General features: G+C 44.9%; 4 protein-coding genes across 5 annotated transcripts; 1 reads left to right on the top strand and 3 right to left on the bottom strand.

Annotated features, from left to right (window-relative positions):
• Positions 1–525: 525 nt before the first annotated feature.
• LOC133849210 (uncharacterized) lies at positions 526–3,894 on the bottom strand. Its single transcript, XM_062285125.1, has 4 exons — positions 3,667–3,894; positions 3,296–3,596; positions 1,549–3,228; positions 526–1,482 (listed from the first exon to the last, which is right to left on the bottom strand). Exons 1-4 carry the CDS (start codon positions 3,782–3,784, stop codon positions 1,293–1,295), a joined length of 2,289 nt encoding a protein of 762 aa, XP_062141109.1. The 5' UTR covers positions 3,785–3,894; the 3' UTR covers positions 526–1,292.
• Positions 3,895–4,423: 529 nt separating this feature from the next.
• LOC133849209 (nuclear cap-binding protein subunit 1) lies at positions 4,424–14,535 on the top strand. The gene is made up of 7 exons (XM_062285124.1): positions 4,424–5,047; positions 5,112–6,450; positions 6,508–6,611; positions 13,140–13,628; positions 13,698–13,822; positions 13,885–14,073; positions 14,144–14,535. The coding sequence occupies exons 1-7, from the start codon at positions 5,005–5,007 to the stop codon at positions 14,255–14,257; spliced, it is 2,403 nt and encodes an 800-aa protein (XP_062141108.1). The 5' UTR covers positions 4,424–5,004; the 3' UTR covers positions 14,258–14,535.
• Positions 6,026–10,800, bottom strand: LOC133849211 (uncharacterized). The gene is made up of 4 exons (XM_062285126.1): positions 10,552–10,800; positions 9,464–9,672; positions 8,345–9,405; positions 6,026–7,811 (listed from the first exon to the last, which is right to left on the bottom strand). The coding sequence occupies exons 1-4, from the start codon at positions 10,600–10,602 to the stop codon at positions 6,895–6,897; spliced, it is 2,238 nt and encodes a 745-aa protein (XP_062141110.1). The 5' UTR covers positions 10,603–10,800; the 3' UTR covers positions 6,026–6,894.
• Positions 14,536–14,892: 357 nt separating the features above from the next.
• Positions 14,893–23,505, bottom strand: LOC133848316 (acidic phospholipase A2 PA4). 2 transcript variants are annotated; one of them, XM_062283816.1, is made up of 4 exons: positions 23,307–23,503; positions 16,408–16,598; positions 15,885–16,337; positions 14,893–15,229 (listed from the first exon to the last, which is right to left on the bottom strand). In XM_062283816.1, exons 2-4 carry the CDS (start codon positions 16,560–16,562, stop codon positions 15,133–15,135), a joined length of 705 nt encoding a protein of 234 aa, XP_062139800.1. In that variant the 5' UTR covers positions 16,563–16,598; positions 23,307–23,503; the 3' UTR covers positions 14,893–15,132. The 2 variants fall into 2 exon arrangements, with proteins under 2 accessions (XP_062139800.1, XP_062139799.1); XM_062283815.1 differs by lacking the exon at positions 14,893–15,229 and having other exon boundaries at positions 15,311–16,337; positions 23,307–23,505.
• Positions 23,506–24,025: the final 520 nt, after the last annotated feature.

Raw genomic sequence — 24,025 nt, 5'->3', positions numbered from 1 at the left:
ACTCTAAAAATAGAGCAAATTGTTTACAATCTACGAATACCAAGTTTCCTTTCTGTTTTTGAACAAATTTTCAAAATATTCCAATGAGATTCAAAATACAACAAAGCTACTTAAGTTAAGGAGAAAACTCTAAACTGATTAACAAAATCAATAGACAATAAATAACACAATATATGGACATCTTTTAAAACCAAAAAATTCGTGTTTTTTTTTAAGAAAGATGTATTTTTATTCTGTTTAAAAACATTGTTCAGAGTTAGTGAACAAAATGGAATAAGTTCAACTAAAAATCGCACTTATATAACTTGTAATGAGGGATCCTAGAACCTGATATACCAAAAGCATTCTTCAAAAACTATTGCAATGATATGATAATAGTTAATTACATAACAACATAGGTCGTACTGGAAATCGGGAGATTTGCTTGTTCTTCAAAAACTCATATCAAAATTCTTTTCTATCTCTGTCAATATCAAAAGAATGCTTGAACCCGAGCGTAAAACACACATTAAGACAATCCTAGAGTATAGTAACCAGTGTATAATATTTTAATATCAAAATGTTATTAAAAGTCAATCAACGATTGACTTAATTAACCCTCTCGATTTGGATATCGAGCATAATTCGAATTACACCAGTTATGTATGTATATTTATGTTAGGTTTAATATAAAACAATTATAATTATGTGCATACACATTCACATCTTTCAATTTTGCATGTTTGTCTTGTTTTGTTTTGTTTTTCTCTCATATCGCATTCGACAAATGCCAATAAATTAATAATGATATTTGTACAGTGGGATAAGAGCATGGCAAATGGTTTAACATACTATCTCTATCTCTGTCTCCATCTCTATCTATTTCATTTCCTCAAAGCTGTCACTCTTTTTTTTTTGAAACTTGTGAGAACTAGATATGCCAATTGAGTCAATAGAGATTGGATAGAGCATTCGCATGCACTGTCTCCCAATCCAGATACAATAGTGTTGGGGGGTTATGGAGATAGTGAATATATAGTAGATACTATATACATAGACCGATGTACAATACGATTACGATTACGTTACGAAACTCAAGTAGGAAGCGACACTATACAAACGCAGTAAAAGCAACTTAATAAATACGCTAAAATTTTGCACAGATCAACCCGAGATGACGCCAATGAATGGAGGACAGACAGAAAGACAGAAAGGATAAGCTTTCAGCGATCTCTCTCTCTTTCTTCCGTCTTCTTCATTGGTTGGTAATTGCATGAAATTCTCTTGACTTCTTGACTGCTTCGCACTATATTTCATTTATTGGGCAACTGCTCGGCAGCAGTATCATCCACTGGAACTGCAGCTGGAGCCGTCGCTGTGGCCGTCGACGCATCATTGTCAACATTCCCGCCGCCGTAGCAGCGTCGCTTGAAGTCACCGATGAGATCCTGGCGCTGCTGCAGATTGCGCTGCGGATCAACGTTGACCGATTGCGTTGTATTTCTGCCACCAGAGAGAGGTGAACTTAATTGCGGATAAATCGAATTGTAATGGGGATCAAACACTTACCTCGTCTTGGTTAGCACCGTGCAGCCATTTTCAACGACCATGTTGAGGGAATAGAGGGTGGACAGATTGACAAGGCTGTCCTGTTCATAGATCTCGATGTCAGGCAAACGTATTTGCGTCTGCCGCGGATCCTGTAGAAAACGCGCCAACCGCTCGTTAACGCTTAGCTTGATGCTGAAACCGGGGCGGTCACCGTTAATGCGCCGGCATCCGGCGCGTATCTCGCGCACCTCCTGCAGCTGCATGGGCGGTGACGAGGAGAGGAATGGATTCGACGTTTCACCGGACATTTCGCTCTCGATCTGGCGCACCGCTGGCAAACCGTTTGTCGTGCTTTCCATGTCCAGACCGATGTTGACGCCCATGAAGCCAACACTGCGATTGCCGCGATTTGCGCCACCTCCACAGATCTCGATCGGATTCGAACTGGCGGCCGGCTGAAAGCGTGACAGATCCTGAACAGCATCTGCCGGCTGTGTGGGCGACTGTGAGATGCCATAGCTGTCGCAGAACGTTGACGCCCCTGCCGTTGTCGTGGCCGCCGTGGCCTCAGTGCCAGACATGAGCGTGTCATCCTCACCGATGGTATCATCGGAACGTATCTGGGGTAGCAGAGATTTCTTGGTTAACTTGCGCTTCGGATCATATTTGCCGCCGGGTCCAAACTCATTGCCCGGCCAATCAGTTAGCTCGTCGTCACCCTCGCGATCCGTGTCATGCAACCGATGGCTGTCCTCGCTGTCCGACGACGAGCTCAACGAACTCGAGAAATCGTAGAGTTCGCCGCAGTCCATCGACTGCACATGCAACGGATGCGTTGGCTGGCAAAAGCGGCGTCGACGATGATGTGACTTCTTACGATGCGCATGATAATCCGCGCCAGCGTTCTCCAGCGGCAACTTGCAGGGCATATTTAGCAGCGACTCAATGTCACTGACAGGCACAAGCATTTCCATGCTAAAGTCGCCGCCGCCTCCAGTTGTTTCAGTTGTCTCTGCGTGGCTTTCGCGCAGCTCCAACTGCTGCTGGTGCTGATGCAGCTCGTCAGTATTCGCATCGAGCTGCTCCGCTGTGGTGCGAGCCTGATCCAGGCCTTGCTCCATGCTCGATGTGTTGTCAGTCTTTTGTGATTGTTGCGATTGCGCTTGCGTCTGCGATTGCGCAATGCGATTGATCTTCGACAGCAGCCCCTTGTTGAGCGGCAGCAGACGATCGCTGTGTGGCTTCGATGTGGACGAATAGCTCCGCGGCCGCATGCGATGAAACTCCTCCATATGCGTGTAGCGCGGCATGCTCGAAGAATGTAATTTACTCGAACCACTGCAGTTGCCCGCATGACCAACGACGCCCGCCTCATGCTCATTGTAGCGATCGCGATTGGAGCGCTTACGCTTGCCACAGAAGAATAGATTCGAGCGATTTGCACCACATTCCGCCTTCAGTACACGTTTGCGCACTGTGCCCGTGACGTTGCCCGCCGCAGTAGCGCCAGCAACGTTGCCAGCGCCTCCGCCTCCAGCTGCAGTTGCTGTTCCAGATGTGCCAAGCATGCCCGGCTGTAGTGGCGATTCGGTGAAACTGTGTGGCGATACCATCATCACATTGCAGTCCTTGCTGAACTCAAACTCCATGGACATGCGCTTAATCTTTCGTTTCCGCCGTGAATTCGGTTTGTAGAAGCTGCAAATTGAAAAAATAAACACGCATTTAACTTTACCGATTTAGCTTGCGTGTGTAATTGCCTCACCGTGCTGGACTGAAAGTGGTCTCGTTGAGCGAGTCCGACTCCAAGGCTCCCATTCCCATGCGTACAGCTGCTGCAGCATTTAATAATTTGGCTGGCAGACGCAGCGGCAGCATTGCCTCGGCTTTCTCATCCGAATCACTTGCGGGCAGCATTGTGTTGTGTGTGTTCGAGTCCAGGCCATCGACATTGGCATTGCCACAGGCACCGGAATTATGCTGATGATGTCCATGTCCGTGTCCGTGTGCGTTCAGTGTGTCTGTGGGGCTGCTCGATGAATCTTCAGTTGGCTGCGGTGCACAAGCTGCAGCAGAGGAGGTGCAAGGTGCAGTGGCCATTTCATAGTGCCCAACAGTCAAACTAATTATACTTACGCAAATTACCCGTTGATCGAGTTCTTCGACGCGAGCCCCACCTTCCAACGCCGCACGCCCTGTCCATCAGTGAGGTCTCCTCCAGGGCGAGCGTCAAGTCGTGCGAGAACTGATCCATTGCACAGCCAGCACACACGCACGCACCTTGACTCAATTGCGTTTCATTAAACTAGTTACTTTTTGTTGGCAAGAAATGCCTTTATGCGAAAAATCTAAAAAAAAAAAAATAGTCCAAAGGCAAATTCACTTTCGATAGCAATATCGATTTATCTACTCTCGATTATTTTAGTACACTGCTTTCTCCATTTTAATCGCTGCGAATCGATAAGTATACAGCTCAGAGTTGCTCTAGTTTTCCTTTTGTAATTCCATTTAATTGCTGTATATCTCTTTTTGGTTAATAAATAAATAATTATTTTGCAAAATTATTTTCCAAAAATTAATTATTTTGCCTTTTTGTAATGTTATGAAAAATTACCAAAATCTGAAACACGACTCGTTTCTGACAACTTCAGGCTCTGTGATGAGCTATTGAACTCTTTACACCAAAGCAAACAGCTGTTCGCTAGTGCAAAAGTAATCGAAATCAGGCAGTTATAAAAACACGATAGGCATTATAAACAACCAAGAATGAGCAATTTATTAAATAATGCATTCAAAAAGTGTTTATTTATATATTTAAATATTTCCGTTTTAGGCAACTCGTTCTGAAACGTTTATGTTCCTGTATAAAAACGTCAATTTAATTGTCTTGGCGATTTTCTTCACTGTTGTCTCTGACCATTTTCTTTAATTTTTTTAGATTTTTTCTAATAGTTATAAAGTAATTTGAAATAATTTCTAGGCGCCAAAATTTATAACAGCTGATCAGCCATCGATTTCACACTTTTTTTCAATAAATATACCAAAATAGTAATCAAAATACGGTCACCTTTTCAGAATCTTTGTCGCATCGTTGTTGATGCGGTTACACTAGGCATCCCTCTCTTACACACGGCGTTCTCGGGTATTAATCAATTGGGACTTCGGCAGTTGGGCCTTCTCATCAGTTATTCTTTTCGCAAATGCAGCCTGTCTAAACCGGGTTAGCGTCCTCATGTCGGCAGTATTTTTTTTTACGTTTTAATTTGGTTTTGCACTTTTCATTCGTACAATTTATTAAATTTGACGTGAATTGCGTAGCACATCCGTTCGAAATTGACACGCTGCAAGATAGTGACCCAAACAATTTACGTAGGCCTGTAACCACAACTTTCATTGTGCCGGGTGCCAAAAACGTTGCATTGCCAATAAGAAAACACGATTGTTGCAAATTGTTGATATCTTGTAATTTACACTATGAGTCGTCGACGTGCTCACGATACGGAGGATGAGAGTTATGGTGCGTACATCAGCCCAATTTATACAACATATTGAATTATAATTACAACAATAATAAATTGCAGATCATCGACGGAATAAACGTCGTCGCGTCTCAGAAAATCAAGAAATTGAGGATCGTTTGGAGTCGCTGATATTGCGCGTGGGCGAGCGCAGCACATCGTCGGTGGAGTCGAATCTCGAAGGTCTCGTTTCCGTGCTCGAGGCCGATTTGGGCACATTCCGTATGAAGATCCTGCGCATCCTATCCGACTGTGCGGTGCGAATGCCCGAGAAATGCACCGTTTACACCACCTTAGTGGGTCTGCTCAATGCAAAGAATTACAAATTCGGTGGCGAGTTTGTCGATCACATGGTAAAGACGTTCAAGGAGTCGTTGAAGCTGTGTCGCTGGGATGCAGCACGCTATTCCTTGCGCTTCCTTGCCGATCTGGTCAATTGTCATGTGATATCGGCGACCAGTTTGCTGCAGTTGCTTGACACCATGATTGACGTGTCCAATGAGGACACTGTGCCACAGGTGCGTCGCGATTGGTTCGTCTTTGCCGTCCTTTCCACATTGCCCTGGGTGGGACGTGATCTCTATGAGAAGAAGGAATCGGCCCTGGAGTCGCTTTTGCTGCGCATTGAGGTCTATTTGAATAAACGCTCGAAGAAGCATCACAATGCACTGCGCGTCTGGTCATCGGATGCGCCACATCCCCAGGAGGAATATCTGGACTGCTTGTGGGCGCAAATACGCAAATTGCGTCAGGATAACTGGGCCGAAAAGCACATACCTCGCCCGTACCTGGTCTTTGACTCGATACTGTGCGAGGCACTCCAGCACAATCTGCCGCAGATTACGCCACCGCCACACCACGACGCCTTCGAATATCCCATGCCGTGGGTGGTGTATCGCATGTTCGACTACACCGATTGTCCCGATGGCCCCAATTTGCCGGGTGCCCATTCAATTGAGCGCTTTTTGATTGAGGAGCATCTGCATCACATCATCGAGACGCATCATCACGAGCGTAAGGATTGCGCCGCCCAGCTGCTGAACTTCCCGTTCAAGCACAAGATCCCCTTGGAGTACTGTATTGTGGAGGTGATCTTTGCGGAGCTGTTTCACATGCCCACGCCTCGCTACTTGGACATCTGCTACGGCTCCATACTGATCGAGCTGTGCAAGCTGCAGCCGGGCACGCTGCCCCAGGTGCTCGCCCAGGCGACGGAGATTCTGTTTATGCGCATCGATTCGATGAACACGTCGTGCTTTGATCGCTTTGTCAACTGGTTCAGCTATCATTTGAGTAACTTTAAGTTCACCTGGTCGTGGGATGAATGGGACAGTTGCCTGCTGCTCGACGCCGAGCATCCGCGTCCCAAGTTCATACAGGAGGTGCTGCAGAAGTGTCTGCGGTAAGTGCGAGACATTTCAAACCGTAAAAGTAAATTCAATTGAATTGTTTTGTGCAGACTCTCGTATCATCAGCGCATCACTGAAATGATGCCAACCACATACGCTAAGCTTATTCCGGTCACGCCTGTGCCTAACTACAAGTATGCCAACGAGGACGCAGGTGAGTCTCTCTCTTTCTAAGTGGGGATAAACAATAAGACGTGACAACGTTGTCACTGAGTCAACTGATTGACTTACAAATTTATTCAAGTTTTAGCTTAAATGTGAACAGTATCCAAGTTTTGTCTTTCATGTAAGAGAATTGTTGGATAGCATTCATTATACCCAAGATTAGAAGTGAGTGAAGTTGTGGCTTCTTCTACAGCTTCAGCTGCTGCTTCTTTGGGGTGCCACGGCGCTTAAGATTAAGTTTACACTTTAAAGATTAGATGCTTATTTCTCGTTTAGCTCGGTTTCACCTCGTTCTCATCATCATCCACAATGATGGGTATCTCCTCGCCGTTCTCGCCCACCTTGATGCTCACTGATTTGCTTACCGACTTCTGGGTGAGCACCTCGATTACTTCTCGCCCAGGAGCCGGCTTCACTGCGTCTAACACAGCTACAGTTGTAGTTGATGTTGTCGCTGGTGGCTCTGTGGTGATAGCAGGCGATTTTGTCGTCATCGTTATCGTTGCAGTTGTGGTGGGAATGAAGACCACTTTGGACTCGTGGCGCAAACTGCTCTTGGGTTTGCTGTCCGGTCCGTGGGTGGCATTCTCCTTGCGCCGCTGCTTCCACTTGGCAAACGATGGCGTCTCGGTCGTCGTTGTAGTGCTTGTCGTCGATCTGCCAGCCGTGATACGAGGCGTGGTGCGATAGCGACTCAAGGCACGCAGCGGTGTGAAGCTGGTCGAGGTGGACACAAAGCTCGCCTTGCTGGGCGTAGCCGCAACTGTTGGCTTCGCTGTTGTTGTTGAGGACATCATCGCCTCTGTAGAACTCGTTGTTGTTGTTGTTGTTGTGGTTGCTGGTGTCGTTGCGAGCTTGGCTTGCTTCTGACTTCCAGCTGGTCGCTGCTCTCCTCCTTCTACGTGTTCGCTTAGCTGATCCTCGGGCTCCTCTTCGTCGCCCGTTGTTGCTTGTGCGTGATGTGGTTGTTGCTGTTGCTGTGGCGTCTCCAGCTGCAGCACATCCACTGGATTCTGATGCACATAGAGGGGATCCGGTTCCGAGTAGCGGTAAATGGTTTCCTCTAACGGCTCACTGTGCACAAATGACTTGTGATCTTCGCCAGAGTCTGCTTCACCACCAGCGCCTGCATAAATGAGCAATGGCGTCGCCAGTTTCGATGACTGGTACCTAGACGCTGGATCGTACACTGATCGGAACAGGCAGCAATGTTGATCATGATCGCATGCAATGAAAAAAACGCAACAATTTTGATTCCTCTGTTCAATAATACTATTCAATACCAGGGATATTCTCAAAAAGAAATCATTCAATCCTAGTGGCTCTCAGAGAGAACGAATATTATATTATTCTTCTCTTAGTTAAATTTGTTTCTTGTATACGTAATATACATGCAATTAAATGTCTAATCTAACTATAAAACAATATAAATTTATATAATTTTTATTATAGAAGTTGAAGAAATTCAAGTAATAGTTGAGGTTTTTTGTTATAGTAGGGGAACTTTAAGTAAAACATGAGGATTACTTTTATTATGTTTATGCTAAGAAGTTTTGGCCAATAATCATTGTGTCTAGAGGGAATTAATATGAATGAATTGTATTATCAATCTTATAATGTTTTAGACCCGAATTAGGTAAAGGAATGGAAATGTTAAGTATATATATCTTGAACTATCGTGCATAACCTTTTTAAAGGGCCAGGGAGTTGAGGAGCTCTCACCTGAGTAAACGTGTGGAGACCGCAGCGCATGCTGGTCCTGGCTATGGTGCAAATCCTCGTCCGTCTCCAGGGATTCGGTTGAGCCTGATGCATGATTCGTCGGGAACTGAACCTCTCGATGACCTTCGTCGCTATGCTCATGTTGATGGTAATGGGAATGGGAATGGGAATGTGAGTGGGGAAGGGGGAGCGCTGAAGTGGGCGGAGTCGGCGTGCTCAGTGAGGGTCGGTATCCGAGCTCGGGCTGAGCGTTGCCATGGCCAGTGGCCATGTAGAAATGATGATGAAAGTGATGGGTTACTGGGGGAGCAGCAGCTGGCACGCCGCCAGCATCGCCAGCAGTGCCGCTTAGTTCATTGGGTAGAGGGAAGCGCTCCAGAGGAGTCGTTAGCTCCGGATGTGCAGCGAATTTAATCGGATAGCTCGGACGGAACGTGGTGGCGGGAATGTAATTGGGACGCAGACCCAAATTGAAGAGGCCCGGGAACAGCTCGATCTTTGGCGAACTCTTCGGCGGCTCCGGTCCAGCCTTTAAATACTCACCGATATTCAGAGCGGATGCAGGCGGTGGCGGCGGAGGAGGCTGGAAGATGCCTCGGACGAAGGTTGCCTGCGGCTGGCGATCCTGACGACGTTGGGCAAACGTCTGATCGCGCTTCTCCTCATAGGCAATGCGGCCAAAGCTCTGCGGATAGTCGGACTCCTTCTGGATGTAGCTCTGCGGTGGCCAGCCAAGACTGGCGGCCACTGGCGACACACTGTACTTCATCTCGTAGTGATACCGAGGATTGGGCGATTGCTCGCCATCCCGATGCCGAATACGCTGCACTCGCCACACGGCTCGCGTCTGCACCACTGACGGATCCGCTCGCTGCACTGCATCCCTGGCATCGGTGGCGCCCTCAACGAAACGATAGCTGCCATTGCTAGACAATTGCTCCAGACGGCCGCTGGCCAGCGTGACGATGTCACCAAAGCGCGAGGATGGCGCCTGTGCCTGGCCAGCAGCGGTCGCTGGCACATACGGCGTCTGCAGAAAGTCATGATAGTCATGCAGCTGGCTGCCGCAGTGGCGTTTCAGTCGTAGATCGGGCTGCGTGTGATGGGTCTTGCACCTACCTGAGATTGCCGGAGGCGGCGCCGAGCGCGGCGTCGGTGAAGAGCGTCACGTAGGTGACATGTTTCAGCGTGTGCTCCCAGGATCTGTCTGCGGCTGGCTGCTGTTGCTGCTCCTCGTAGAAAAGACGCTTGCCATTGACCTGAAGCGCCTGTTTGGGCGTCAGCACCACATCCCGGCCAGTGCCAACAATCGCTGACACCTTCTGCGCCTGCCACAACCGCAAACAACAAGAATAACAATCAGCAAACGCCAGCGAGAAAATGTTAGTAAAAGTGCGACATCCTACTTTAACGAATACTTACATAAAGTGCAATTGGAGGTGGTTAAAAATATATAATTAGTTTACTACTAGGTTTACCATTGCTAACTCACGGACAACTGTTCAAACGGTTAGAGTTGTATGGTTGAAATTTGCATGTAATAAGCAAAAAACCATAGTTTGGCTTTCCACCAATGCTTAACGAAGACACGAACCATATGAAATTTTATAAAGTGCAATTTGAGGTAGTTACAAATATGTAATTCGTTTACTACTAGTTAGAACCTCGCTTACAATTGCCAACTCATTGACAACAGTTCAAACTGTAAGAGTTGTAAGGTTGCAATTTATATATAATAAGCAAAAAACCATAGTTTGGCTTTCCACCAGTGCTTAACGAAGACACGAACCAGATGAAATTTTATAAGGTGCAATTGGAGGTGGTTACAAATATGTAATTCGTTTACTACTAGTTAGAACCTCGCTTACAATTGCCAACTCATTGACAACAGTTCAAACTGTAAAAGTTGTAAGGTTGCAATTGGTATATAATAAGCCACAAGCTGCAACTTAGTTTTCCACCATTAGTTAATGAAGACACGAACCAGATGCACTTGAATTCGCTCTCTCTAACCTCTAGATACAGATGGAAATGGACAGACCGACAGTGTAACCGAGCTATGACATTGTGGCAGTTGACTAGATTTTCCTTGCTTGTTTTTTTTTTGCGCATTTTGTTGTCGCTTTGTCACAAACTTATTATACCCTTGAACTCGTTAGATGCAGAGTATTTCACACAGTAGGTGGAGGAGCAGCTGCTGCACTTACTGCGAGTGCCAGCAGAACGCTGACTATGCTGGGCCAACACAAGTTTCTCATTTTCACATAAACAAAAAAGAACGTCGATGTTGATGAACGTTGGCCAAATCTTTGCGGATTTGCGCGACGTTCGTGCTGCGCGCGCGCGTAAACTCGACTGAAACGCGTCCACGACGTGCGCGACGCTAATAACAAGCCCCAGACAGACGGCAGTCGAGGGCGAAGCGACACCCACCCAAGCAGACAGACGGACGGACGGACGGACGGACGGAGTCGGCCCAACAGGTAGCTCTCGACAAGCTAGTGCAGAAGCTGCCACTGCCGTTTGCTTGGTAGCTGCTTTCATTGGAGCAGCCAAGCGACGCATCGCCAGCGGTGCGCCGTCGATTTCGCAAGCGGCGGCCGCATTTTGTGGCAGCTGCGGGGCAGACGGCAAACCGGGGGCGCCAACTGACAGCAAACGCGCATTTATGCAACACTTGCGGATGTTTAGAGCTCCTCCCCCCGCGAGTCAAAACTTCTTCAGTGCTAGTTATACCCACTATGCAAAAGGGTAATATGTAGAGTATTACAACCAAAATGCCAAACAGAAAGTGCAGAATAGATCAAGTTTGTTTTCGGATTGCAAACGCGGAGATGCTTTGCTCTTAAGGTATTCAACAGTTGAGCACACTCGACTCGTAACTGTTTTACTTGTTTTCGTTTTTTCGGTTGGCAACTTTTGGCGCAGCTCCACATGAGATTCCCTACACTAGATATGCGGTTCGCTTCGCTGAAGTTCAATAGTGGCTCCTCCACCTCCACCTCCACTAAGACCCTCCCACCTCACCTCAGCCGCCTCTCTACTATGTCTACCATGCCCTGCCCTTGTTCGATTGCCCATCTGATTGTTGTCGTTCTTGCATTGCAAGTGGCGTTTCACCTTGCTCATGTTCTGTTTTTTTTGTTGTTGTTTGCTACTTTGGGGGTAAAGATCAAGCCAGCGATTAAGAGGCAGGTCATGTCATTGAGCGTGAACTGTTTAGCAGATGCCGCTTTGTAGATGGGAGATGCTATTCGAAAAATCTTGTATGTAGAAAGTGTCAGGGGAAGAGTAAAAGATTGTGGGTATTGTTATGTTATGTTATTTTCTTTTGGGGACATAATTCAGCTAGGCCCACTGTTAATTTCTTTTAAGATAAGTTGCTGAAAAGTACTTTTGAAATCCTTTCCCCTAAAACTCCATTATTTAACTTATTTTCATCGTTGTGATTTAATTTATTTTAAATGTTAAATTGGCCTTTACTCTTATTTTCTACACTTACTTTCATTACTATTATTTTCTTCACAAATACACTTCTATGAAAGAATAGTTTTTAAATGAAATTGCACCTTATGCATATACATATGTATATATATATATATATTCATCAAAGTGAGTGACTAAATAAGATTTAATAATATACCTATGATCTACTTTGCATTAAACATAATATACTATTAGAGGATAAAATTGATTGGAATCAATATAGAATAGTTAACTTTATTCTGCTTAATTTGCCGAATGTAAATGTGCTATGTTAAAAGCTAAACTTTCAACTTATTTAAGTTCATTCATTTACTTAAACAATCAGATAAAACTGTGCCAATTCTCCTTAAAAGTCCCAAATATATGAAAGGTTTGTCCGTGTCACGCGCTCACCTCTGATCGAGTTGAGAAGGCGGCTGCTGGACAATGTGCTACACGCCTCATGGAGCAGTGCCCTGATCTTTAGACTATGCACAAAAGTATTTCTCCGCCCTGCCTTGGACATGCTCAATTTGCTGTGCTGCGACTCAAAGATGCGTGACAAAGCAAATGCTAATAAATGGTTAATACTCTGTTAGGGAAATTGAAGAGTGAGAGTGAGAGACAGAGAGATATGTCATAGTTCACAGGGTATGCGGTCGTCGAGTCGCATCGCGTCAAGTCGAGTGAAGCGACAAATTGTTGTCATTCAATTAGCTAACGTGACACGAGTCATTGAGCTGTCTGTCTGATTCCCATAGCGGCGCTTGAAGTGTGTGAACTTTACCCGCCGCTGATCTTGACACGCTGTGCACAATGTGAGCTTTGTCTTTGTCGGCAGAAGATGGTTGCATCTTCTACAGTTGCCAAATGGGTTGCGTTGCAGCAGTTCCGCATTCCCTTTGTTCGCAAATGGCTGCTTTAATTTGTCACCTGCGCACATTTCATTGACATAATCGAGGCAAGTGCCAATAAATTGCATGTAATAGCCGCAAAGAGTGGCTCCTCAAACCTGAGGAGCAGACAAGAGATGTTGCGGAGCAGTTGGAAGACATCATTAGTAACGCACCAGCTTGCGGTTGCCGCTTGGTTCCACGCGACGGCGCACAAAACGCAATGCAATTGTAGTTGGGAGTTGGAAGTTGCGATTGTTGTTGTTGTCGTTGTCGTTGTTGTAGTTGGCAATTGGCACAAGCGAAAGTGTCAAACAAGTCGCGCAATTCCCGTCCAGCTTAATGTTGCTCCCCCTTCGCTAATCCGCTTCTCTTCTGCAGTTACATTCAACCCAACTTAATTTACCATTTCGCTTCGTCTCTTGTCTCTCTTGCAGCCAATCTGCCAGGCACTGCGGTGGCACATCAACTGGTGGTCGCCATCCGACAGAAGTGCACACCCGAGGAGGTGGCCAACATACTGAAGGAGATACCCAGCAGCGGCTACAGCGGCGAGGAGATGTCCGATGGCAGCTTCAATGCCCTCAAAATCGATGTATTTGTGCAGACGCTGCTCAATCTGGGCTCGAAATCATTTTCGCACAGCTTTGCGGCCATTTCCAAATTCCATGTGGTGTTTCGGGCCTTGGCCGAAACGGAGGAGGCACAAATCTATATACTACACAACATCTACGAGCTGTGGTCTTCGCATCAACAGATGATGGTGGTGCTCATCGATAAGCTGCTGAAGCTGCAAGTGGTTGACTGCTCGGCTGTGGCCACCTGGATATTTTCCAAGGAGATGACTGGTGAATTCACCAAAATGTATCTCTGGGAAATACTGCACTTGACCATCAAGAAGATGAACAAGCATGTCATAAAGCTAAGTGAGTGGAAATCGCCTAATCCATTGTGACATTTCATTTATAAAAATAATGCTCTTTCGTTTGTCACAGACACTGAGCTGAGCGATGCCAAGGAGAAACTGTCCAAGGCTGACTCATCGTCCAGCGACACAGATGACGATACGCCGCACAAGCGCAAGAAACCCATCACGCATGCGGATAAACCATCCGAGGAGGTAACTTGTGTGATTATCAACAACGTAACAACTATTCCAAATACTTTAATCTTCATCAACAGGTTGTGGAGCGCATGGAGGAGAAACTGGAGGCAGCCAATGTGAATCAGAAGCGTCTGTTTCTCATTGTATTCCAGCGCTTCATCATGATACTATCCGAGCATCTGCTACGCTCCGACACAGATGGCCGTGATCCGGACACCGATTGGTATCGCTGGACAATTGGCCGCCTTCAACAGGTTTTCCTCATGGTAAGTTAAGCTGTCGAATAAGTTCTATTCTAATCTATTCGCATGCTAATTGTTCTCGTTCTCTCGGCAGCATCACGAGCAGGTGCAAAAGTACAGCAGCACATTGGAAACGCTGCTCTTCACCTCCGATCTGGACACACATATTCTCGAGGTGTTCCAGCAGTTTGTCGCCCTGCGCGCTTAATTCCCTGGGTGCAGGTCGAACATGCAGCAGATGGTGCAGATGAAGAGCAACAACAGTTGGAGAGTCACTTGGCAGTCTGCGCTTTAGTTCAGTTTTAAGATTTTAGTTTGTCCAATATTGCATACGTTATACAACATGCCACAATTCACACACACACACAGAAACACAAGTACACAACAAAAACACACACAAACAGCAAAACAACATCAAATGACAAATTTTATAATTTCATTTGTTAAACCAACAAAGGGCTAGAATTAAAGAAATAATGCAAAAATGCGAGTCAATCAGCCAGTGTTTAATATTGTATTCAAAACTGTATGTTATAAAATACAGACAGACGGGGTATTCATCAGTCGAGTGCAAATAGTGTTCTTCATATGCTTGCTATTTGGGAGCGTGCTGCAGTTTGCAAAATCCCCGTTACAATTTGACTGTGGTCAATTACGCTTAGGTTCCATAGGTCATATGTGGAACGAATTTTACTATAGCATACTTCCAGGCTGAGACGAAATGTACCTCTTACATAAGTGCTGCATACTTACAGGCTGCTTCTGAAGTAACGACATTTCAACGAGTTTTGCTTGATATTTTATTCGCTCTCAGATCTCGGTAAATATATGCATGTATATATGTTTATTTTTTTTGTTTGTTTTTTTTTTCAGTTTTTTTTTGTTGCTTATGAAAAATATATTCGCCATGTTGTATTATTGATTTTTGGCACAGTGATTCTGTGGACAGAACGCGGTGCACAGAATTTGGGGGGGCGCGGTGGAATACATAAAATACTATAGTAAATTGCTAAAGTGATATTGTAGATTTGTATTCGTTTCCAGGTAGGGTCACTTGAACAGTTCCATGTCGTCTCTTGCTATCTACGACGTGCGCGGCTGGCTGGGCACATATTTTTCCGATGGCTGATATTGCCACTGTGCGCAGATGGCCTCCTGCTCCGTTTGATTGTAGCCCGCTCTGCCGGAGAGATAGTGATTGAGAGAAAGGGAGAAAAGGTAAGCCTAGTTGATAGACGGCGACCTCGAGTGACAGTTGACTTAATTTATTGAACAAAAAAAACAAAGTCTTATGATAAAAACATGCACATGCTTTGGGAACATATCTAATGACTAAAGATGACTAAGTGAGGCGTGACATATGTGCTTGTGCTTGGCTTTGTGTTCTACATAACTACTAATACTAAATGGGACACAGTCTTTCCTTAACACTCTCGACTCAGCTCCAACCATAGTCGTAGTCGTAGCTGTACCGTGGCCCGGGTCGCTGGTAATAATACCCTCCCCTGGAGCTAGGAGCAGAGCCAGGACCAGGCTGACCTGGCGGCAGTTCACGTCTGACAGGCGCATGCAGACTGTCCCAGATCAGGCGCGGACGGTGGACAACCTCGCGCAGAATGTTGACTGCCGCCAGACCGACGCTGGCCAGTTTGACGCCAAAGCGACGTGCGTTGTGCTTGAGCGAGGGAGCGACGACGGGCTCGGGAAGCAGCGAACGACCTTGGGGGTGCGAGAGGATCTTGGAAATAAGATTGTCGGCATGCGGTGGCACATAGAGATCGGCCTGCCGATATTCGGCTGGGCAATGGTTGGTCGCATAAAAGTAATCCTCGAACCTCTGGTGGGCCGAGCATGGACTGCGCTCCTGGAAGCACGTCACCTGCACCACATTGTAAAAGATCGCGCCCAGCGTATTGGCCGTCTCCGTGTTGGCCGCCTGCAAGCAGCGTCGGAAGCGTGCATCACAATCGCAATGGGATCGTGTGAAGGTGCCGCGATTACAGAGGCCACGCCGACAGTCGCCCACGTTGAGCACGTCGGGACACATGTCGTGCTCGCGACAACAGCGATCCTCGCGCACATGCTGACCCAGATCATCATAATTGACCGCCGAGGTGCCGGGACCGCACCACTTGGTGCCCGGATAAATGAAGCCCAGTCCGCCACGGAATTCATGACCATAGGATCCTTGCCGACGACAAACCTCCTCAAGTTCGACGACGGACTCGCGCGGTACCTGGCGTATGCGACGAGGATCGGATTGCAGCAGCATGCGTTGAATGTCGCCGCTAGAGAATAGAGAAACGATAAATTATTAGCGAGGATTGATTCAAAGTTTTGTTGCTCAGTTGAACTCACCGATCCGTGTGCATTTTGCAGAAGGGATGACGCGACGACAACTCCACCATCATGGTCATGGTCATATCGGAGATGAGTACCGCGGAGCCAATGCTCGACGGAAGCGTCTGACTGAGCAGCAGCGCCAGCAGTAGCGTCTTTAGCGCCAGTGCCATCGTGGAACGAGGGCGAGAGCACAACAGAGGTCTTCACTGCGACAGAGAAAGAGATAGAGAGAGAGAGAGAGTGTGTGTGTGTAAGAATTGATACTCATCATTGAGCTTGAAGATGCGAGATGCTGTTGAAGGACTGACGAACCAAATGTGGGCCATCATTAGCACAGCGTCACAGCGCACAGTTAATTAGCAGCTGAATAGCGCCGTCGTCGCCATAGCTCACCCGCATCTTTGAATTTAGCATTTCTATGGCGCACAGTTGACCTCTGCTATGGCATCATGATGACACACTGGGCCGCAGGTCGGCGAAAAGTGCGTGAAATGTAATACGCAGCTGAGATGCAAAACACAAAGCGAAGCGAGAAACTTGCGCCACTGTAAGCGATGAGCGGCGTCAAAACGCCAAATGTGGCGATCAAAACAAAGTCAATGAAAAGAAATAACAAAACAGTTTGCAAAAAAAAGGCAAAGGCGTTGATAGCAACAACGAAAGCAGCATCAGCAGCAGCAACAACAACAATGAATGCAAAACGGAAACTAATTACGATAGCTTTAACCCTAGACCGGTGATTTTATTTCTACAAGTTTATGGAAGGTTTCCATAGAGAAAGAGTATGTACGTATGTATGTATGTATTTACATTCAGAAATGTTCAACATATTGATAGACTGATCACATACGCACACGTATGTATTTCAATCAATATCAATGTATTGGTCATTGCCTCTCTAGGGTTAAAACGAGGGGAAGTGAGGAAGCAGGGAGCGCAGTCTGATGGATGCGCAGCAACGCGCAGAAGTGTGTGCCATAATTAAGTATTTGTCTGTTACCAATTCTTTATGGCCAACTGCTCGATTACCCAATTCAGCGAGTAAATTAGCAAAAGGTGAAGGTTTAAGCGCACCTCATGCTACGCCCCCGTCAAAGCCCTTTGCATTAATTAGGAAAACAACGCGGGTGGCAAATGGCCACAGCCCAAAAATGTCAACAGCAACTGTGCTGTGTTTGATCATCGAACACAACAGTTATACTCGGCAATACTCTGCCGCGCAGAGCAGCAAGCAACAATTCAACAGGTTGTTTGCTACCTTTGTTGCTCTTCTTCTTTGCCCCATAAAATTCTACGCTTTCGCCTATATCACGGATGCTGTAAGAGAAGGCGAGACAACGCGCTTGCGCAACTAGCGCAATCATGGTGTAATAATATAAGGTGGCAACATTTCAATATATGTAACTGCGTGTATGGGTGTGTGTGTGTGTGGGGCAACGAGATGGCAAGGCTGGCTGGTCATTTGTTTCACAATTGGAAATTGATAAACAAAACAAACAAACGAATTTTGCACACCACGAATTCTTTCAAGGGCAAGTAGTAACTGCATGACTGTGCAATATTTGCAAGTGTGTTGTAAAAGCGAAAGAATTAATGCAACAATAATATTTTATTACTTTGCGATTTCACATTGTTAATTAAGTATTTATGTATGTATAAAATCGCTTGCTGCATCTCCATTTGGAGTAGTTAAATAATTGGCAGCACTTTCAACATTGGGTTCAGTGCTGCCAATCCAGTGAAAAACGTTTTATTTGAATATCTATTTAGCAGTTGGATGAAACCGTGTGCTCAATTACAACTTAATAAGCAGTTTGGCCAACAAGAACATGGCTAACTGAATTCGAGTTTCGCAAAGAATGGCAACAACATTGTTGGCCTTGACAGAAACATAATTGTAATTGAAATTTAGCGGTTAACTGGCAAAATTTAGAGTATTTTGGGTGCGAACAAGTTTGGCATCCACTTGAAAAGTTATTTTCTGTTATGTTTTTTTCAGTTATTTTTAGTTATGACAGCGACTTTGGCATTTTTGTTTCTTTGATGTTGTTGGTTTATTGAATGGGCACAAATCAATTTTTTATTTTTCATTTTTTCAGTTGTTTTTTATTTGAATCTTTTTTTTTTTTTTTTTTGTTTTGCGCTTCTCAGGTAAACATCAGAAATGCCATTGAAGTGCAAGTTTTGGAATCACTTCATAAACAAACAGTTCTCTCACTCAGTTTCAGTGTCACTTGGAGTTTCTTTTCATTATTGTTGTTGTTGTTGGGAGGGACGTGGAATTCCAAGGCGTAAACTTGGTACATTTAACGTCGCAAGTGTCGCAAATGAAAATAATTAATGATGGCATTTTGAGAGCTGCTTATTATAAGTATTATAAATATACTATTTACGAGCATGTTCATGCTCTCATTGCATTGTGTTATACAAGCCGCAACATGACATAGAGGGCAGGTCGAACCGTATAGATACAATCGCCGATCGTCGATCGCGGATTGTTAAACAAGTGTCGGGTCGTTGTCGGTTGTCGGATGTCGGATCTTGTGGGGGCGATCAATCCAACCAACTATAGATTGACAGACAGGGAGACAATGCAGCGATCAATCTTAATTCGCAAGTTGTCAGTGGCAATTTCCGAATTGATCGAGATCGTGATCTGCAGCTATATCTAAACATATGTATTTATACGTATATAGTTGAATGTTATTCTCTACGGATCTGACCGTTGAACTGTCTGACGGTCTCCATTTGCGTCTCCATCTCTGTCTGCAACTGCGTCTCGCAGAGCGTTCGCATAATTTTCAATGTCAATGCTTTTTAATTTGATGGCATAAATAGGCATCAAGCCGGCGGTTTGGCTCGATCTTGTCTAGCCATAGACATGGCTTTGTCTTCTCATTGTTTGCAGAAAGAAAACAAAAACCAAAACGAAAACGAAAACCGAAACGAAAATGAAAACAAAATCAAATAATATTTTGAATCGATTTTTGGATAGCATACGATTGTGACTGCGACTGCGACTGTGATTGTGATTGTGATTGTATTATTAGGCATTTGGCTTTGATTTTGGCTCCGGAGTACGTCAAGTACAATGACCGCGGCGCCAAAGTGTCAAGAGATCTACATACATAATGTTGTGTATACATAATAAATACGAGTTGTACTGTTTTTCAATCCATACCAGTTGATACTGTTCAGTTAAACGTCGACTCAACGAGTCAGTCAGTCACTTTAATCGCTTTGGGCTGGGGTCAGGCTATAGGCCATGCCCCAATCTGTTTAATCCGCGTGTAACTCGCATTTATGGCCCACAAAGCTGTAAGCTACTGTTAGCCCTCAATAAACTTGTTCAGCTTGCAATTAAATGCTACAAGAGCAGCCAAAAACAAAGACAGAGAGAGATATAGAGATGGTGAGGGGTCGTTTGAGGTCGCGGGGCATTGGAATAGGCGTGTCGCTTGGATCATCAATCAAAGCAAACGCAGCTACTGTTGCTCCTTAACCAAACCAAGCCAATCTAAAAACATACAAGATAAACAAAACCAATCACGAAGTGCCGAACAACAAATACTCTCTCTTCATTTCCAATGACTTTACTTCACTTTACTAACAAGTTTAATCGAAATTCAAACTTTCAGAGGGACAATCTGAATTAGTTCATGTCTTGTGGTTGAATGGGTAACCTCTACAAGGGTATAGAAACAACTAAGAAAACTATAATCATATATGCTTGACTTTGAGATACCACACATTACTTTTTTCTAGGAATACAGCAATTCACACTATTGTTCTGATTATGTGCACTAAAAATGTGCGAATTTTTTATTTGCCGGAAATGTCGCTAAATTACAAAGAAGATGGTAATACCTAAAGAAGTGTTATTACTAAATTAAGTGTCACTCGCTCTTATAATCTTTGAGATCTAGTTGTGCGGACAGACGGACAGACAGACGGACGGACAGGCAGATGGAGGAGCTTTATCATGTCGGTTATGGATACTTTTTACTAAATTATAATACCCTGAAGTTGTATGAGTAGCGGGTACAAAAACTCGATAGCTGACCTCCTCCCTCCCCTCTTCTACTGTCCCCCTAACTTGACTGTCCGTCCGTCTGTCTGTCTGTCTGTCCCTAGCTCTGCATCTGCCTTACCCTTCACTTGCCTTCAGCCGTGCGAAGCGCATTGTAACAGGTTTTTATTTTATTTATTATTAAAGCTGTTGTTGTTGTTGCTGCTGCTGCTGTTTTTGATACATTGTTATTGTTATTGGTGCTCCCCTTGCATTGTGAGTGTCTCGAGATTCTGAGCCACACATCATACCACATTAAAAACAAACAAGACACAAAACTGGAAAACATCATAAAAATTATAAATTAAAAGCAGCAAGAAGCTAGCCGCCAAGCCCGCCTCCCTGTCCCCATCCATCTACCATCAACCATCTACCACCACCACTGGCAAGCAGCAATGACAACTTGAAGAGCTGGCCGACATCCAATTTGTAGCCAGTTACCAAGTTGTTACCTTTCGGACGTGTAATTGCGCCGACAAACCGACCGCTTGTCTCACAAAGCGATCTTAATCGCCTTCTCAAAGGCCACACAAAGGCCCTACGTGCTCTGCTCTAACTTTAACTGCAACTCCAGCTCCAACTCCAGCTTCAACTTCAAGTCCAAGTCCAAGTCCAGCTTCATAGTCGGTTAAGTCCTTGTCCGCAAAAGACATACATACGTAAAACCAGAAATCGAAGCCAGCACAAAATGGGGTCAAGTTGAAGAGCAGCTGTATTCAAAGAGAGGGGAGAGCGGGAGAGTGGAAAGCTGAAGAGTTGGAGACTTGGAGAGTCGGGAAGTGGAACAGAGCCTCGGCTTTGTAATGGACAATGGCATTGACTGTGGCGGTCACTGAACGTGTCGCACTGCGAAGGTCAAATGAGATCTTAACTAAAAACCTTAAGACAAAACCCAAGCACAGTGCAACTCACTGCACTTTGCCTCACTCTTGATTGTGGGTGCTGTCAACTGTTTTAAAGGTCAATTTCAGATCTTCAATTGATAGAAACTACACTCAGCTGAGGTAATACTTTATAGTATTAAATGGCAATCGAAGATAGCCTTAGAATATGTTTATCACAAAAATGATATTCCAAAATTTATCAGAGATTATTTTGTCGTTTCGACATTTCGATTTCATTGCTGCGCTAATTGTCAGCATTGTCATTCGGAAGTGAGGATACAAAGAGGCTTTATGTCAACTCGAAGTCTTCGGTGATTGTTCAACTCGCAGAACTTGCAAGTTGGTAACGGGCGTGTCGCGGCCTTCTCCTTAGCTGTGCTAATCACTGAGTAAATTTCACAACTTGCCGAGAAGTCATGCAGATTTAACAAACGCCAATTCTCAGTGTATATCTGTCCGTCTGTCCGTCTGCCTGTCTTCGTGTCAGGTGTGAACACATGCGAATTGTGCGAGAATCACTCAAAAGCCAGGTCAAACTTGAGACTCGAGGCCAAGCTTATCGTTCATTCAAATATTTAATATTTGATTTGTCTAACTCACGACGACAAGAGTTCTACCTGTCTATCTTTTGGTTAGAGCCATTGCGCTCATACTCAAGGGAGCGGTCTAACTTGTAAGTAGTTGTTATTAAAATGTTTTTTTTTTTGTTTTTTCAGCAAACTTTGTCCATTTTATTATTGCAATTCTTGTAAAATCATCTTAGCAACTGTTTGCTGTTCAAGGATTTGCAATATTACCTATGACATTTAATTTTCATTTAATCCTAATATGCAAAAACAACAAAAATAAGTCGGTTGACAAATGTATGTATTATATTATATGTATGTAGATCTATTATTTTCAAATTTGTTCTTCGAAGTTTTCATAATAACTTCAATGCATTTTCTAAAAACAAGAATTAACTATTTGTATTGATAAGTAATTTTTTTTCGTTTTTTCTTTCCTTATTAATTATTTTCTTATCTTAACTGTCTTTTGTAAGAGAATGAGAGTATTAAGCTCTGTTTATGATTGCTTTCATGGGTTACACTTTTTGTATGCAAGTGGAGCCAGCTTATTCTGATATTTTATGGGCTACACTTTTTTCTATGTAAAGTTCTGCTTAGATTTTTTGTCCACTGTCGCGCTTTACATTAAATTGCCTTTTCTTTAATAGCTTTGTCAGTTTCGCTTTATCATTAAGTGCAATTTATTGTGGTCAGTTCAATTGCACAATGCGAATTGCTTTTGTTTAATTGCTCGTTATTTGTGTTTGTATAGAATCGACTCGCAGTTGCTCAATTGCCAGTTGAACCGTTTTTTGTTTCCTTTATACTTTCACTTTCGTTGCGAGCGAGGACGAAATATTTATATTCTACTTTCCACTTACATCGCAATTGGCCCCACTCACACACACACACACACACACACATACGCGCAGACACTCAAGCACAGTAACCGTCGCATTCACACCCGCCTGCCGCTCAAGGCTGTCGCCAACAACAGCAACAACACCTCTTGACATTTGGTTCGACACCGACTCGTGCTCTCTCTGTTGCTCTCGCGCTGCTTTCACTAGCACAAACGTCTGCTGTTTCATTCTGTCGCATTAAGCTTGTTGTTGTGGCCTTCAGTCCTCGTGCGTAATGACCTTCAAAAGGCAGTCAGAGGCAACAGCGAAACAGCAGCAGCCGCAGTCGCAGCAGCAGCAGCAGCTGTGGCAGGCCGCGGCAAGGACACGAAACCACGTGCCAGGTTCACAACGTCGCACACAGAAACAAAAAATGCAGAAAATAATAATGAAACACTCCTGGGAAGACACACACATACACACACACACACACGTTCGCACACATTTGTATATTCCGGCATTAACGGTTTCACGTTTGTAGGTTAATTAACCGTTGCCCGGTTGCGTTTACCTGCGATTAGTTAAACGTTATCCCCTCTGGATTTGAGTGTTGTTGTTAACGCGAGTAATTCTAGCGGCGCGTAGCAGAACTACGTAAGAGCAGGATATGTGATTTAAATGTGATGCGTTTCCTCTGCAGCTGTTGCCGACGATGCTCACAACAAAACATTTCCGCAACGCGTTTGCGGCGCGACTGAACTTGATTCTGGCGCGCTAAGCGCTGTTAAACTTGGACTTGGCCAAATTGAAAAGCAACCGTCGATAGCAGCAACGGCTACAACAACGCGCGCACACACACACAAACACATCCGATATGCAGAAGCAGACGCGGCTAGAAGCTTGTCTGCGCAGGGGGGCACAAGCGGGGGCGGCTGTCTAGCTGACTGCGTGCTTGTTTCTGTGTATATGCGCGTGTGTGTGTGTGTGAGCGTGTGTACGTCGGGTCCATCGGAAGCTGCAGCTTGCCTACCTACAAAGCCGAAAATTCCAAGCGCTGTTAATTGCATTTACACAACTCAAAGCTTTACGTGAGGGAGCTTTTCAACATTTTTGCAAAAGTTTCGCAAAAACACTAAGAGACGGCTCAGCAAAGCTAGCAACCATACTGTGGATGCCAAGTGTGTATGGTTCGTGTCTTCGCTTTGATTACAGTTACAAAACAACTTACATATGAAATTACGTGCAAAAAGAAACCAATCGGATATATTAAAAATTACTCGGAGCACTAAC

The sequence above is a fragment of the Drosophila sulfurigaster genome, chromosome X, assembly GCF_023558435.1.
Source record: "Drosophila sulfurigaster albostrigata strain 15112-1811.04 chromosome X, ASM2355843v2, whole genome shotgun sequence".
In the NCBI taxonomy this organism is placed as follows: Eukaryota; Metazoa; Arthropoda; class Insecta; order Diptera; family Drosophilidae; genus Drosophila; species Drosophila sulfurigaster.
This window is presented reverse-complemented; position numbering and strand designations above follow the sequence as displayed.